Source organism: Geotrypetes seraphini, chromosome 1 (assembly GCF_902459505.1).
Source record: "Geotrypetes seraphini chromosome 1, aGeoSer1.1, whole genome shotgun sequence".
Classification (NCBI taxonomy): domain Eukaryota; kingdom Metazoa; phylum Chordata; class Amphibia; order Gymnophiona; family Dermophiidae; genus Geotrypetes; species Geotrypetes seraphini.
In genome coordinates, this window is record NC_047084.1 from 317,153,613 (window position 1) to 317,169,719 (window position 16,107).

The window sequence follows — 16,107 nt, forward strand, 5'->3', positions numbered from 1 at the left end:
CATATGTCTAATATGAACTAATAACAAACTAACAAACATCTGCATAATAAATAACTAATAAATAATAGTGCTAGTAGCTATAATTCACTTTTGAATGTAAAATCTCAGTTAAGAATTTCTTTTAACCTTTGTAGGCCAGAAGTAGATCACAATTGCACAATATTTTTTGTAACAAGTATTAAATGTGTTTTTATAAATACTGTAAGCTTAATAAATATATCAGAAAAAACTACACATCTGAGCGCATATCTGAACATACACATCTGTATGATCCCATCCTCCTCTGCTTGCCTATAGCTGCATCATGCATGTTAAAAATGTACGATATGTTGATATGTGCACCTTCCTTCCTTCCCATCCATCCTCCTCAGCCTGTCCTTACATATCCACAGCTGCATGTTAATGATGATGTATATGTTATGATGATAAATAAGTGCATATGAGCACATCATTAACATGCAGCTATGGATGAATATAAAAAAAAAACAATATTCTGTACAATTGTCAATTTATAAATCAGCGTCTTCTCCCCATTCTCTCTTCCCCATTTCCCTTCAGTGTTCTCAGCCCACTCTCTTTCCACTTTCCTTCAGCACACGCACATAAAAACAAGCAAGTAATTTATATCATTTTCATTCTATTCATTCATAGAAATTAAAGTCTAAATAATGCCAGTCACATAACAAAACATGATTTTACAAAAATAATTCCCTGCACAGTCAAGCCTGCAAGGATTACTAGATGTCTTTCAGCAGCTCCCCTCCCTCCCTCCCCCTTACCTTTGTGGCCAAGTCAAAATGATCTACCAACAATAAAATTTTAAAAACACAAAGCACGCTGTACGCAGAGAAAATGTTAATTATCATTTATATTCCGCGGGTTTTCAAAGCGGTCAAGGCAGATGACTTTATGCAATGTTACCTCAGTAACAACTATACAAAAATAGGCAAATATTCCCCCTCCCTTTTTACTAAAACGTGATAGCGGTTTTTAGCGCAGGGAGCTGCGCTGAATGCCCTACGCTGCTCTCAAAGCTCATAGGCTCCCTGCGCTAAAAAACGCTATTGCGGTTTAGTAAAAGGGGGCCAAAGTGCAAAATATAGACAGCATATATAAATTCTCAAAGCAGACACATTTTGATCACTAAATTGAAAATAAAATCATTTTTCCTACCTTTGGTAATTTCATCAGTCTCTGGTTGCACTTTATTCTTCTGACTGTGCATCCAATATTTCTTCCCTTCTTTCAGCCTCCTGTATGCTTCCTCTCCTCCAGACCTCATTCCCTCCCCAAACTTTTTCTTTGTTTCACCCAGCCCCTTCTTTCTTTTTCTCTCTCTCCATACCCCCTTTCTTTCTGTATGTCTGTTTTTCTCTCTCTCTCACTCTGCCCCCTTCTTTCTTTCTCTGTCCACACCCTCTTTCGTTCTGTATGTCTGTCTTTCTCTCTCTTTCCGTGCCCCATTTTTCTTTGTTTCACCCTGCCTCCTTTCTTTCTTTCTGGCTTCCTGTCCCCCCCTTTCTTTCTTTCTCCCTGCCCTCCCCTATGCCACCACCATTGGGAAAATTCTGCCACCACCACTGGGGAATAGGCTGCCACTGCCGCCATTGAGAACAGGCCGGCGCCGAGTTCGCCCTGCTTCTCTTCCCCGCGGGGCCGACCAACTGTCGCCACCCGACGTCAATTCTAACGTCGGAGAGGACGTTCTAGGCCAGCCAGGCAGCGATTGGCTGGCCCAGAACGTCCTCTCCGATGTCAGAATTGACGCGAGTGGCGAGAGTTGGTCGGCCCCACAGGGAAAAGCAGGGAGAACTTGGCGCCGGCCTGTTCCCGATGCCGGCGGCGGCACTCAAGTGGCTAAAGAGCCGCAGTTTGCCGGCCTAGGGAGAACACTGGAGGGTGGCCAGCTGTGCACCCCCTTGGGACGTAAACCCGGGGCGGGGCGGACCGCACCCCCCTCCACCCTGGTATGCCACTATCTGTACCTCACTCCCTCCCTATGACCAAAAATTCTCCTTTCTTCTATTCCCCGTGTACACAACCATCTCTTTCCCTCCCTTCCTCTCTCCCAAGTCCATGCCTTCTGTGTCCAAAAACCCATTCCCTCCCCCACTTCAGCATCTCTTTCCCTCCCTTCCTCTCTCCCAAGTCCATGCCTTATGTGTCCAAGATCCCATTCCCTCCCCCACCTCAGCATCTCTTTCCCTCCCTTCCTCTCTCCCAAGTCCATGCCTTCTGTGTCCAAAAACGCATTCCCTCCCCCACCTCAGCATCTCTTTCCCTCCCTTCCTCTCTCCTAAGTTCATGCCTTGTGTCCAAAACGCACTCCCTCCCCCCTTTTGTGTTCCGCGTTTGCCTCCCAGCCCATCTTTGCAACTTTCTCAGCAAAACGGAGCTCGAGCCGAGAGGCAGAGTTCAATACATCTCGAGCCGCGAGGCTCGTCTTCTGTTCCTACCTGCCCTGCCGCGCACAAATAGCCGACTGGAAGTATTCTCCAACGTCAGCGCTGACATTGGGGAACACTTCCGATCGGCTATATGTGAGCGGCAGGGCAGGTAGGAACAGAAGACGAGCCTCGCGGCTCGAGATGTATTGAACTCTGCGGGTCCCCCATCCAGCTCTCTCCTGTGCACCTGGGGCGGACCGCACCCCCTAGGTACGTCACTGGGACCGGCACCGGTCCGCAGACCAGCGGTTGAAGAACGGTGGCCTAGGAACCTGGGGGAGCCCGGGCCCCCTGTCAGCTCCGGGCCCCTGAATGCAGGACTGGTGGTACTGCCCTGATGGCGGCCCTGGATCAGTGTTTTTTCTAGTCAGAGATAAGAACATAAGAGTTGTCATCTTAGATCCGACCAAGGGTCCATGTAGCCCAGTATCCTGTTTTCAATAGTGACCAATCCAGGTCACAACAAGTTCCTGGCAGACTTCCAAAAAGTACAAGATTCTAGAAACAAAGTGTGACTTTCCCTAGATCTAGCTTAATAACGGTTTATGGACTTTTCCTCTAGGAATTTGTCCAAATCAGCAATGAGTTCCAGAGCTTAACTATACATTGAGTGAAAAATATATTGTCTATTTGTTTTAAATGTGCGTGTCCCCTAGTCTGTGTACTTTGTACTTGTTGATAAGAGTAAACTTTTCAATAACATTTGCTAATGCTTTAACTCTCCCCCCCCCCCTTTTATAAAACTGTAGCACGGTTTTTAGCGTTGGCCATGGCGGTAACAGCTCTGACACTCATAGAATTCCTATGAGCATCATAGCTGTTACCGCCGAGGCTGGCATTAAAAACCACGCTACAGTTTTGTAAAAGGGGGGTAATTTTGCAAGTGTTTGAAAGGAATACTATAAAGGCCTAGTCCTACACTATTAAACAGCAAATGATGAAAGTTGGACAGTAAGTCACAGGCAGTACAAAAGCAGCTTTATCGATTGGATGTCTGTGCAGCCACATTTTGGTAAGTGCCTGCATCGGGGGTGAACATATATCTGCAAAACCCAAAAAGCTGTTCAAAGGCCCTGCATTGAGCTACACATTTGAGTTTCACTTAAGGATCTTTGGAGGTATTCATCTGCCCAGCAAACGAGCAACGGGGCACGCTCCAGGATATGCTAGCAGAGGGAGGAGTTAAGACTTCAATCATCTGAAGCTTTCTACAGTGCCTGGCGGCTAAGGATGCATAAAACCCATTGGTCCCGTAATAAAGGGAGGATTTACAAGAAAGAAGATTAGCAAAGGTAAGAACCTAATCTTTTGCTGTATGACTTGATTGTGGGATTATAGCCTGTGCTCATGTGTTCCTAGGTTTGCTCTCGTGGAGAAGTCATTCAAGTGAAACCGCTGGGAGTTCTGGCTCTTATTGATGAGGGAGAGACTGATTGGAAAGTGATTGCTATCAATGTAGAAGACCCAGAAGCTGAAAAATTCAATGGTAAGTTTTTGCTTTTCTTTCATTTTACTCTTGCTATCAGTATTATCATGCTTTGCACCTATATTAAAATTGGATTCCTGCATCTCCACAGTACTTCGTAACAACATTTTGGGCATATTTGACGTGATACCAGCACATGTAGTAGCTTAGGAGCCAGCCACATTGGATTCTGCAGTGTCCTTGGGTTGTGGACTGGCGTGTGCTCGGATATTCTAAACCCCTGGGGAGGCCTGGGGATAGGGAGGCTGTACTGCCACTTTGGAACAGTGCTCCTGCACTGTTTATATATACCCCATGGATGCCTACTTTGGAAACTGAAGAACCATGGGGTGGAAGGAGACGTACATAGATGGATCAGAAACTGGTTGGCGGGTAGGAAACAGAGGGCCACTACTCGGACTGAGGTTCATGAGTAGTGTTCTGCAGGGCTTGGTGCTCGGACCACTGCTATTTAATATATTTATAAATGATCTAGAAACAGGGATGAAGTGCGAGATAATAAAATTCGCGGACACCAAACTATTTAGTGGAGCACGGACTAAAGAGGACTGCGAAGAATTGCAAAGGGACTGAACAAACTAGGAGAATGGGCGATGAGATGGCAGTTGAAGTTCAGTGTTGAGAAATGTAAAGTACTACACGTGGGAAGCAGAAACCAAGGCACAGCTATACAATGGGAGGGATGTTATTGAAGGAGAATACCTAAGAAAGAGACTTGGGGGTAATGGTGGACATGACAATGAAGCCGACGGTACAGTGCACAGCAGCTGCCAAGAGAGCAAATAGAATGCTAGGTATAATCAAGAAGGGTATTACTACCAGAACGAAAGAAGTTATCCTGCCGTTGTATCGGGCTATGGTGCGTCCACATCTGGAGTACTACGTCCAATATTGGTTGCCGTACCTTAAGAAAGATATGGCGATACTCAATAGGGTTCAGAGTAGAGCGAAACGTCTGATAAAAGGTATGGAAAACCTTTCATACACTGAGAGATTGGAGAAACTGGGACTCTTTTCCCTGGAGAAGAGGAGACTTAGAGGGGATATGATAGAGACTTACAAGATCATGAAGGGTATAGAGAAAGTGGAGAGGGACAGATTCTTCAAACTTTTGAAAAATAAAAGAGGGCATTCGGAAAAGTTGAAAGGGGACAGATTCAAAACAAATGCTAGGAAGTTTTTCTTTACCCAATGTGTGGTGGACACCTAGAATGCGCTGCCAGAGGGCGTAATAGGGCAGAGTACGGTACTGGGGTTCAAGAAAGGATTGGACAATTTCCTGTTGGAAAATGGGATAGAGGGGTATAGATAGAGGATTACTGCATAGGTCCTGGACCTGTTGGGCCGCCGCGTGAGCGGACTGCTGGGCACGATGGACCTCTGGTCTGACCCAGCAGAGGCACTTCTTATGTTCTTATGAATTGCGGATCTAAAAAGAAATCGGTTTTGTGCTGGTCCAGAAAGGTCCACCAGCATCATCCCCATTGTTGTTTTCAGTGTGTCCAACCATCTGATTGCAGGTCGCCCTCTTCGCCTGATTCCTTCAATCTTTCCAAATACTGTATATGTAGGGAGAAATCCTTCAGGAAAGAAAGTATAGAAGTAGACACATTGAAAAGTAGATAAAATCTTTAGAATTTATTTGGCTGGTGAAGTTAAAACACACCTGACACGGCTGTGTTTCACCCTGCATGGGCTGCATCAGAGACATAAATATAACTGTAAAAACAGAATATAATAAATAATTCCTAATCAATAAATAATAACACTAAGGCCCTCTTTTATCAAGCTGCGGTAGTAAGTGCCATGCAGCAAATGCACCGAAGCTCATTCAATCCCTAAGAGCTTCAGTGCATTTACTGCATCAACTTGTGCTCTTCGGCTTGATAAAAAGGGCCCTAAAGCGCAAATTCAAATATTAAAGCACATATAAGAACATGATATTTGAGATAATATCTGTGCGTAAAAATCTCCAGTTAACAGAGCACTCCATTTTGTTTGGTACTTCTTCAGGAACCCTTGGACGTATGATAAGAAGAGCAGTGTCTGCTGAAAGTATACACCTAACTTGTGGCGTAGCCATGCCCACCCACTTTAGGCTCAGGCTCACTCAAAATTCTTACGACCTTGTTATAGCTGGTAGGGATCCTCAAGCCCCACCAGCTGCAAGGGTCCTCTGGTTCAAGAACTCCTCCCTCTCTCACTTGCTCCAGCCCACAGCACGTCCAAGCAGTGGCATCATGCTGGCCTCCTCCTGCCACACACTCAGTTTTGTGCATGAGTGGGGAGTGTAGGGCAGCGGTAGCATATAAAGCTGCAGGCTGAAGCAAGTGGGAGAGGGAGGAGTTCTTGCCTCTAGAGCAGGGGTAGGCAATCCGGTCCTCAAGAGCCACAGGCAGGTCACATTTTCAGGATATCCACAATGAATATGTATGAGATGGATTTGCATGCACTGCCTCCTTGAGATGCAAATCTATCTCTTGCATATTTATTGTGGATATCCTGAAAACCTGTCCTGCCTGTGGCTTTCGAGGACCAGAATTGCCTACCCCTGCTCTAGAGGATCCTTGTAGCTGGTGGGACTTGGGGATCCCCACTAGCTCAGGTATTTTTAATGCTTTAGCTCAGGGTGAGGGGATGTGGAGACCACATATACTCACCCAGTTTGCAGTGGCCCACTCAAAATTTTAGGTCTGGCTATGCCTCTGCATCTAACCCCTTTACAACATGTGAAATTGGAATAATTCATCAATTACAGCTTGAGGCTGTCGACATAAAGATTATTTTTATTGCAGACTGCAGTTGAAATATGAAATTTATGGGTTAAATTTTGATATTGGACTGACAGCGCTTGTTATTTCTTCTGGAAAGTCTGTTATGGTTGTTGAGCAATGCTATGAAAGTGCTGCATGAGCAGAAAAAGTTCATTAATATGGCTCTGTGAACCATGGACAGATTATGGCCAGGTTCTTCAACTGAGACTTTCCAGTTAAAAGTGTTATATTCTATAATTTCCCACAGGGAAATATGATACATTCATAGCTCTTACTTTGACAGAATTTTTTGGAATTCAATACACCTGTTCCAAGATAGGTGTAATTATTTATATGTATACTAGTCTTTAAGCCCGTTACATTAACGGGTGCTAGAATAGATGTGTCTGTCTGTGTTTCTTTATCTCTCTCTCCTTGGCCGCTGTCTGTATCCTTCTGTCTCTCCCTCCCCCCCGAGCAAAGCTGTCTGCCCCCAGCACCCACCTCCCCCCCAAATGTCTCTCCATGGCCCTCTTCTGTCTTCCCCCCCAGAGCAAAGCTGTGTCCCCAGCACACCTCCCCCCAAAGCAGCCCCCTTTCCCTATCTCTCCATGGCCCTTCTGTCTCCCCCAGCACACCCCTCCCCCCAAAGCAGCCCCCTTTCCCTCTCCCTGTCTCTCCATGGCCCCTTCTGTCTTCCCCCCCCCAGAGCAAAGCTGTTTGCCCCAAGCACACCCCTTCCCCCAAAGCAGCCCCCTTTCCCTCTCCCGCTGACTCTCTCTTTGGCCCCCTTTCTCTGTCTGTCTTTCTGTCCCTCTCCCTGCCCCTGTGTCTTTCTTTCTTTCTGTCTCCCTCCCTCCACTGTCTCTGTCTGTCATTTTTCCCCATTTCCCTGTGCAGCAGCATTTCCATCCCACTTCCCTATGCAGCAGCAACAGCATTTCCCTCCTATCCCCTCCCTTTCCTGTGCAGAAGCAGTAGCAGCATTTTCCCCCATCCCCCTTTCCCTTCTCTTATCTTCTCTTTCCTGCTCCGTTTGGCCCCTCCCCCTTCTTTTACTGCCGTTGTCCCTCCGTTGTCCTGCTCGATCTGGCCTGCTCCTGACCCTCCCACCGCCGACAAACCTCGGGGCTCTAGCCGCGTAGGCAGCACTTTAAACACACTGCTTCGCGGCCTTCTACTGCCGATTTCCTCTGCCGCGTCTGTCTCCGATGATGTCATCAGAGATGCGGCAGAGGAAATCGGCAGAGAAGGGTGCGAATCAGCGTGTTTATAGTGCTGCCTACGCCGCTGGAGCCAGGAGGTTTGTGGAGGGCTGCTGTCCACCATTGCTGCCACTGGTGCTGCCTAGTCCGCTGGAGCCAGGAGGTATATAGAGAGCACAGTCGCGGCATGCGCCTCCAGCCCCTGCAAGCGCCGTGAGGTGTCAATTAGAATGTTGCCACCTCACGGCGCAGTGAGAGGCAGCAGCGAGTGAGGGCGGGCGGTGACGCGCCGAGGACAGGGAGAGAGAACAGTCGCGTGCCTTCAGCCCCCGCATGCGCCGTGAGGTTAGAATGTTGCCACAGAAGCACACCTCACGGCGCCAGGACTCACAAATTTTCGAGAGCGCATGCGTGCTCTAGCGTTTTATTAAATATATTTATGACAAAAAGAGTAAGCACATATTCATGTATTTTATAATGTACACACATGAAGGACATACCCCTTCCCTCTTTCCACCGATTCTCTACCCACAGAAACATATATGCATCTGTTTTTCCTAAAAGTAGATGCTATGTATCTTGAGTGTCTACTTTTTGCATATGTACTGTATGCCCCTGGGCAATTTTATAAGAGCCAGGCTGAGTTCTTAAAAACTGTTCTGCATGTTCAGGTTCCTTATAAAATTGCCTTCTGGACTGCATGCCCTGTTTACATATAGAAATGTGATATATTCCAAAAACGATCTTGCCAGTTACTTGTGTGACCTGAATAGGCCACTGTTGGAAACAGGATGCTTGATGGACCTTCGGTCTGTCCCAGTGTGGCAATTCTTTTGTAATATTATTTATTTATTGAATTTTTCAATATAATCAAGCAAAGGAAATTCAGAAAGAAAGGAAATTCAGCAAGAAACTAATATAACAACAAACAATATACAACTATATCAAATATAAGCATAAATTTCAACTCAAGTCCTCAAAAGGATCCAAGGTGGGTAATCGGCAAATAATAGGAAAAAGAAAATCACATTTACAAAGTAATGACTAGTTGAATGAGGTTAATGCACCCTTTCTTAAACTGAGCATTCATGTTTTCTCTTTCTCCAGACATGAAGTTGAGAGAAAGGTTGTCAGTTGAGATGGCTCAAAGAAAACAAATTTATGTGAACGGTAGATAATTACACATTTACATGGATGTCGCAAGTAAAAAGTCGCCCCCAGGGCCAAAACACCAGGTTTCCTTAATTTTGTAATATTTAGACAGCGGCATAACACTGAACAAATAATTTAGCTGTATAATTTTGTGCAAATTTGCAGTCAGTGTATCTTCCAAATTCTGTATGTCACCCACAAATTTAGGTGCGGATTGCAGATCTACATGTAAATTAATTAGTAAATAGCAACTAATTAGTAAGCAATAATTGGTGTTAAGTGCCCGTTATTAGGAGTTATGCACAGATCTGCCTTGCTTCCTATTTTCTAATATGTGTAGCTAAATTTTAAGGTGTGCAGTTTCAAAAGGGGCATGGCCATGTGAGGGCTTGAGCGGGTCGGGGTCATTACCAGGATTTAGGCATGATGTTATAGAATCTTCTCAAACCTGTCCTGGAGGATCCCCAGCCAATCCCCTAGTGAATATGCATGAGAAAGATTTGCATACCTATCACTTCCATTGTATGCAGATCTCTCATGTATATTCATTAGGGATATCCTGAAAACTCAACTGGCTGGAGGTCCCCCCAGGACAGGTTTGAGAACCATTGTTATAGAATAATGTCATTTACATGCCTAGCTGCTAATATTACCGTATTTTCACGCATGCGTTATACACGATTTTACAAACCGTGTATAACCATGCGCGTTATATGCGTGAGCACGTTATGACCTTTTTTTTTTACATAGTTCCCCCCCGACGTCCGATTCACCCCCCCCCCCCGCAGGACCGCTCGCACCCGCACCCCGAAGGACCACTCACGCTGGAACATGCACCCGCACCCCCACAGCCTCCCCACCCCACCCCCCCATCATGTAGAAGTTTCCTACCGTTGTCCTGCTGCTTCCTCTGCCGGCGGTCCTGCCCCTTCTCTTAGCTCTGTGTCTACGCTGCTTCCTCTTCCGGAAGTCCCGCCCTTTCTCTGACGTCAGAGAAAGGGCGGGACCGCCGGAAGAGGAAGCAGCGTAGACACAGGGCTAAGAGAAGGGGCAGGACCGCCGGCAGAGGAAGCAGCAGGACGACGGTAGGAAACTTCTACATGATGGGGGGGTGGGGTGGGGAGGCTGTGGGGGTGCGGGTGCATGTTCCAGCGCGAGCGGTCCTTCGGGGTGCGGGTGCGAGCGGTCCTGCGGGGGGGGGGTGAATCAGAAGTCGGGGGGGGCATCAGGCTTTCAGGGTGGGGACAGGACTTCAAGGGGGAGAGGAGAGTCGGGGCGGGCTAAAGGAGAGTGGGCTGGCCATAGGAGAGTCGGGGCGGGCGAAAGGAGAGTCGGGCAGCGACGGGAGAGTCGGGGTGGCATGCGCGGTATACAGGTGTGCGCGGTATATAAAAATTTATTTACATAAATTACAGTTCCCCGCGCGCTATACCCGTGTGTGCGTTTTACACGGGTGCGCGGTATATGAGTGAAAATACGGTAGTTAGGCACCAGCATTTATACCAGCTTTTGGCAAGCGTAAATGCTGATGCCCAAAGAGACCCTATTATTGAAGCTGTGACAAAAGTGGCCTTAGCGTGCCCCTTGTGCAGATCTTTCCTGCTTGTTAAAGCCACTTTTGCCATGGATGACAAATAGTTAACATGCGGTAATGCCTCATGTGCTAACTGATAGGGGCTGTCACATCTGCTCTCCACCCCTAACATGCCCCCTTCCAAGAAAATTAAAAATGCTCTTTTAGCAAATGGTGTGCCCAGGAAATTTGGACATTTTACCATGGGATACCAATGCATGTTCCGTTGTAAGCCTTTTTAATTTGCGTGCTAACACTTACCACAGTTTAGTAAAAGGTCTTCAAAATTAAGTGCAAGGTATGTGATAAGCTAGTATTCTGTAAAGGACATTCCATGCTGAGCACCCATTGCAGAATACTATCTTAATGTGGATCATCCTGATACTTAACTTAAGGCGGCAATTACAATTACAGTTTACTAAATTTGCTATATCACTTAACCTTAAATAAGAACAAAGCAGTGTACAAAATAAAATAAAAAATTATAATAGGAAAAGAATGCCATTAAAAACAGGAAAGTTCACATAACTAAGAGCAAAACAAACCTACAAACCCCTTAACCACCCAGTGACTACCTCAGCCAACCCCAGAAAGCAATGTTCCAAAAACAGTAGCAAAGAAATGAGCTTTCAATAATTTCCTAAAACGAGTCCTTAAACTGGTGCTACACAGAAAAAAGCTGCAACTCAAGTAATTGTGAGCCCTCGTCAATGCAGGGACCACAAGCTGATTTTCTATGGCAAAGCGAAATGCTCCGCTGGGAGCATAAGGGACTAATAATTGTGCCGATGAAGGTGGAGTTTTATAAAACAGAACTGAATTCCTCCCCCCCATGTGATCAGCTCTGAATGCCAGAAATGCCAACGATGTGTCATTCATGTCAAATTACTCCTGCCATTTTTTGTTCAGATTTGAATGCATATAACTTAAGCAGGTAGGGGGCAATTATAGAACTTGGTTCCACATTGTAAGTGCCACAATGTTGTGAATGGAGCGCCAATTCTGTAACAGTTTCTGGGCACCTAAGCCCTTATAGAATACTAGACTAAAGCCGTTTTAGTGCACCAAACTTCAGTCATAACCATTTACGCCAGCCAATGACTGGTTGAACTTGGCATGCCTAAGTGCACTGGGCAACACTTATAACTTTAGAGTATTCTATAAATTGTGCATGTTGCTTGGCAAAACACTCGTGGCCCACCCATGCTGCAGTCATGTGTGTGCGTTGGGTGCCATTGACTCGTGTTCGAGTCCTAGTGACTTGATGAATCACTTGATGAAGAAATTGGATTTGTGCTAGTCCGGTAAGGTCCTCCAGCGTCAACCCCATGGCTGTTATCAATGTGTCCCAGCCATTTGATTGCAGGTCGCGCTCGTTGCCTGGTTCCTTCGATCTTCCCAAACATGATAGCCTTCTCCAATGGGTCTTTCTCTTCTGACAGTGTGACCAAAATAAGACAGTCGTAAGTGTTCCCTCTAAGCTGAGCAGGAGTCCTCCACCCACAGTCTCACCAATAGAGGGTGCTGTTTTACTGTCACATTTTTCAATTGTGAGGGACAGGCAAGTTCTGCAGGACTCCAGGGAACATACCTGTCCTTAGCGACTGAAAGTTGGATTGATTTCTTCCAGAATCGATTTGTTAGTTCTGGTGGCCCACAACATGCATAAAATCCTTCTCCAGCAACAAAGCTCAAATGAGTCAATCTTCTTTCTGTCTTGTTTCCATAGTGTCTAGCTTTCACATCTGTAATTGACCACTGAGAAATTGGGTGCATGGACAAGTCAGATTTTCAGTTGGAGTGTTATATTCGTGCCTTTGAATACTTTGTCTAGAGCCTTCATTGAGGAACGACCAAGTGCTTTTCTGTGGAGTATTTCTTCCCTGCTAGTTGCATCTTTGTTTACAAAAGAGCACAGGAGATTGAAAGCCTTTACAACTTCTATTCTATCGCCTTCAAGCTCAAAATCTTACAAGTTTATTTAAAATTTGTTAAATCTCCTATACATAGTTTCTAGGCGGTTTACAGTTAAAATTAGCGGGTTGCTTTACAATGACCAATACATTTAAGAACAGCAAATATGACAGACTGACTAACTTGTACAATAGGATAAAAGGGGGAGAACTACAATATTGTATAGTAAAGAAACAAATCTTCATCATTTTCCGTGTTCATGATCTTCGTCTTGTATATATTCAGGTCTAATCCCATGTTATGACTTTTCACCTTGACTTTTCTCAGTAGATACAGCAGCAGGGGAGATATGAGTGAAGTCTACAAAATCCTGATTGGAGTAGAACAGGTACAAGAGGATTGATTTTTCACTCCGTCAAAAATTACAAAGACTAGGGGACACTCAATGAAGTTACAGGGAAACTTTTAAAACCAATAGGAGGAAATATTTTTTCACTCAGAGAATAGTTAAGCTCTAGAACGCATTGCCAGAGGTTGTGGTAAGAGTGGATAGCGTGGCTGGTTTTAAGAAAGGTTTGGACAATTCCTGGAGGAAAAGTCCATAGTCTGTTATTGAGAAAGACATGGGGGAAGCCACTGCTTGTCCTGGATCGGTAGCATGGAATGTTGCTACTCCTTGGTTTTTGGCCAGGTACTAGGGGCCTGAGAACTGGCTACTGCATTTGATGGACCATTGGTCTGACCCAATAAGGCTATTCTTATGTTGTTATGATGTGTACGCCTTGTAATTATGTGCTAAAGCACTTACATGGTGCCTTTTAGAATAGCACACAGTGCATTTGGGTGCATAAATGCCAATTAAGATGCCACTTAAGACGTGTATGACAGTATACCCCTGTTATATGATTGCCTTACTTGTGACTGAATGTCACTGCTTTTCATTTTATTCACACCCCAGTTTTTTTAAATGATATCCTTTGGCTGTATAGAAATTTAAAGGGTCAAAAATTATGTGCTGGCCATTCTAGGATTTTAAAAAAACTCAAATCTTTTTTGAGTTCAGCTAATGCTGACTACAAAAGGCTTTTATTCGCATCTAGTTTCCTTTTTTAAATAGATTTCTGATGACGGTTTGAATTGTATTGAATCTTCTGATACTTAAGACAGAGTAGTGCTGGCTGCTGGGTGCTCTGTATGCTGACTGGAATATGTAAGATCTCTGAGTAACAGATTGAAATTTAATTGAATCCTGACTCTCAACCCAAAAAAATCCAGAGCTCTAATGGGGAAAAAAATATAACCTCTATCTCTGTTGCTATTATTTTAAACGTAAAAATGATGCTTCTTTTATACCTATTCTGAAAGCTAAGGGTGGTGCACTCAGGCCCATGGGAGAAAGGAAGACCCACTGTCACTGCCTGGTTATGTCATCTGGGGTAGAGGAGTAGCAGAGATCACTGTGATGCTCTTCCCCCCATCCTGAAAATAATGTAGTTTGAGCAGTAACTGTATTGGCAAATATGTCTGTGCTGTAGGAACTACAAGAGATGCCTTTTGCACTGGAATATAATCGCTCTTTTCTGTGAATGTTTATAGATTTATTGAAAGCATATGGCCTCTTGGGCAGCCCTCTGTTGCAGCCTCTGATGTTGTTTCAGCTCTGGTTCTGATAAGCAGCCCTCTTCAGTACTCTAATGAAAGGCCTGCTTTGTTTTCTTTCCTTGTCAGGTTCCTTTCAGCAGAGTGAGGGGAACTAGGCATGTTAAGGGTAATTCTGCTATAAAGCTGCCACTATAGGAGTGTGGATCCCCCTTTTCTGTAATTACGCAGATAAATCCTAAGAACGCCTCTAATCCACCCATGACCCTCATTTCTGTGCCTCCCTTTTTCGACTCGCACATAAAATTGCTTCACACATAAAATTGATTACTGTATATAACATCCAACTATGTGCAACCTTTATGACATTTCTTCTAAAAGATTAATTGAATTTTCATCTATAATACTTACTAGTATTTAAGCAGGATCTTCGGATGTGCATCAAACCGATCTTTTACCTGTTCGAGAAGTTGATCGTGAGATTTAAATATATGTAAGATTACTTCGGAGTGCGGTGCATAAAAAGTTTTTCTTATTGCAGGGGACAGCCTTGATACAATACAGCCTAAGGGCAGTGGCGTACCTAGCACATGTGACCCGGGGCCCATCATTTTTTGACACCCCCCCCCATCTATATGAAAAATATGATTTTTAGTAACAATCTACATATCGCACAACAAGAGTGTACCTAGGAAAAGGCAGAATCTTAAACACTGCAGTGAGCACTAGAACACCAACACATACATTGTAAAACTAAACAAACCAGATCCTGCACAGTCATTTGATCCTGTACAGTTGATGCTATCAGAAAGCCATGTCCCTTTCATACACACAGACAGATACACCCTCGCCCAATATGGAATAATCACAAACTAAAAATAGAAATATGTAGACAAAAGTTAAACTGAACTGCCAAGAAACCAGACTCTGCATACAACACCACAAAAACAGTAATACATGTCCTCTAATACTGTGCAAAATATAAAGACAGTAGATGTAAATTTGAAAAAACTGATACATAACAATCACCACTTTACAAATTAACAAATAAAAATAAAACAAATAATGAGAAATAAGAAAATACCATTTTATTGGACTAATCCCCATAAGCTCGGTCCTCATCCCCACAAACCACCTGATTCCATCCACACAAGCTTTGAATTGTTTTATATTGAACTTATTATATTAAAGTATAAAAAGAAACAATATTCTGTACAATTGTCAATTTATAAATCAGCGTCTTCTCCCCACTCTCTCTTCCCCATTTCCCTTCAGCGTCCTCAGTCCACTCTCTCTCCATTTTCCTTCAGCGCACGCACATAAAAACAAGCAAGTAATTTTATACCATTTTCATTCTATTCATTCATAGAAATTAAAGTCTAAATAATGCCAGTCACATAACAAAACATGATTTTACAAAAATAATTCCCTGCACAGTCAAGCATGCAAGGATTACTAGATGTCTTTCAGCAGCTCCCCTCCCTCCCTCCCCCTTACCTTTGTAACCAAGTCAAAATGATCTACCAACAATAAAAATTTAAAAACACAAAGCACACTGTACACAGAAAAAATGTTAATTATCATTTATATTCCGCGGGTTTTCAAAGAGGTCAAGGTATATGACTATGCAATATCACCTCATTAACAACTATACAAAAATAGACAAATATACCCCCTCCCTTTTTACTAAACCGCGATAGCGTTTTTTAGTGCAGGGAGCTGCACTGAATGCCCCACGCTGCTCTCGACGCTCATAGGTTCCCTGCGCTAAAAACTGCTTTTGCGGTTTAGTAAAAGGGGGCCATAGTGCAAAATATAGACAGCATATATAAATTCTCAAAACAGACACATTTTGATCACTAAATTGAAAATAAAATCATTTTTCCTACCTTTGGTAATTTCATCGGTCTCTGGTTGCACTTTATTCTTCTGACTGTGCATCCAATATTTCTTCCCTTTTTTCAGCCTCCTGTATGCT

The 16,107-nt window shown here is 44.2% G+C and overlaps 1 protein-coding gene across 1 annotated transcript in view; it reads left to right on the top strand.

The window, feature by feature from the left end:
• Positions 1 to 16,107, top strand: part of PPA2 (inorganic pyrophosphatase 2) — a 161,484-nt gene that overhangs the window by 82,528 nt on the left and 62,849 nt on the right. Inside the window, exon 7 of the mRNA XM_033956747.1 lies at positions 3,807 to 3,933. Coding sequence (XP_033812638.1) covers positions 3,807 to 3,933 — 127 coding nt within the window. The remainder of the gene's footprint in view (positions 1 to 3,806; positions 3,934 to 16,107) is intronic.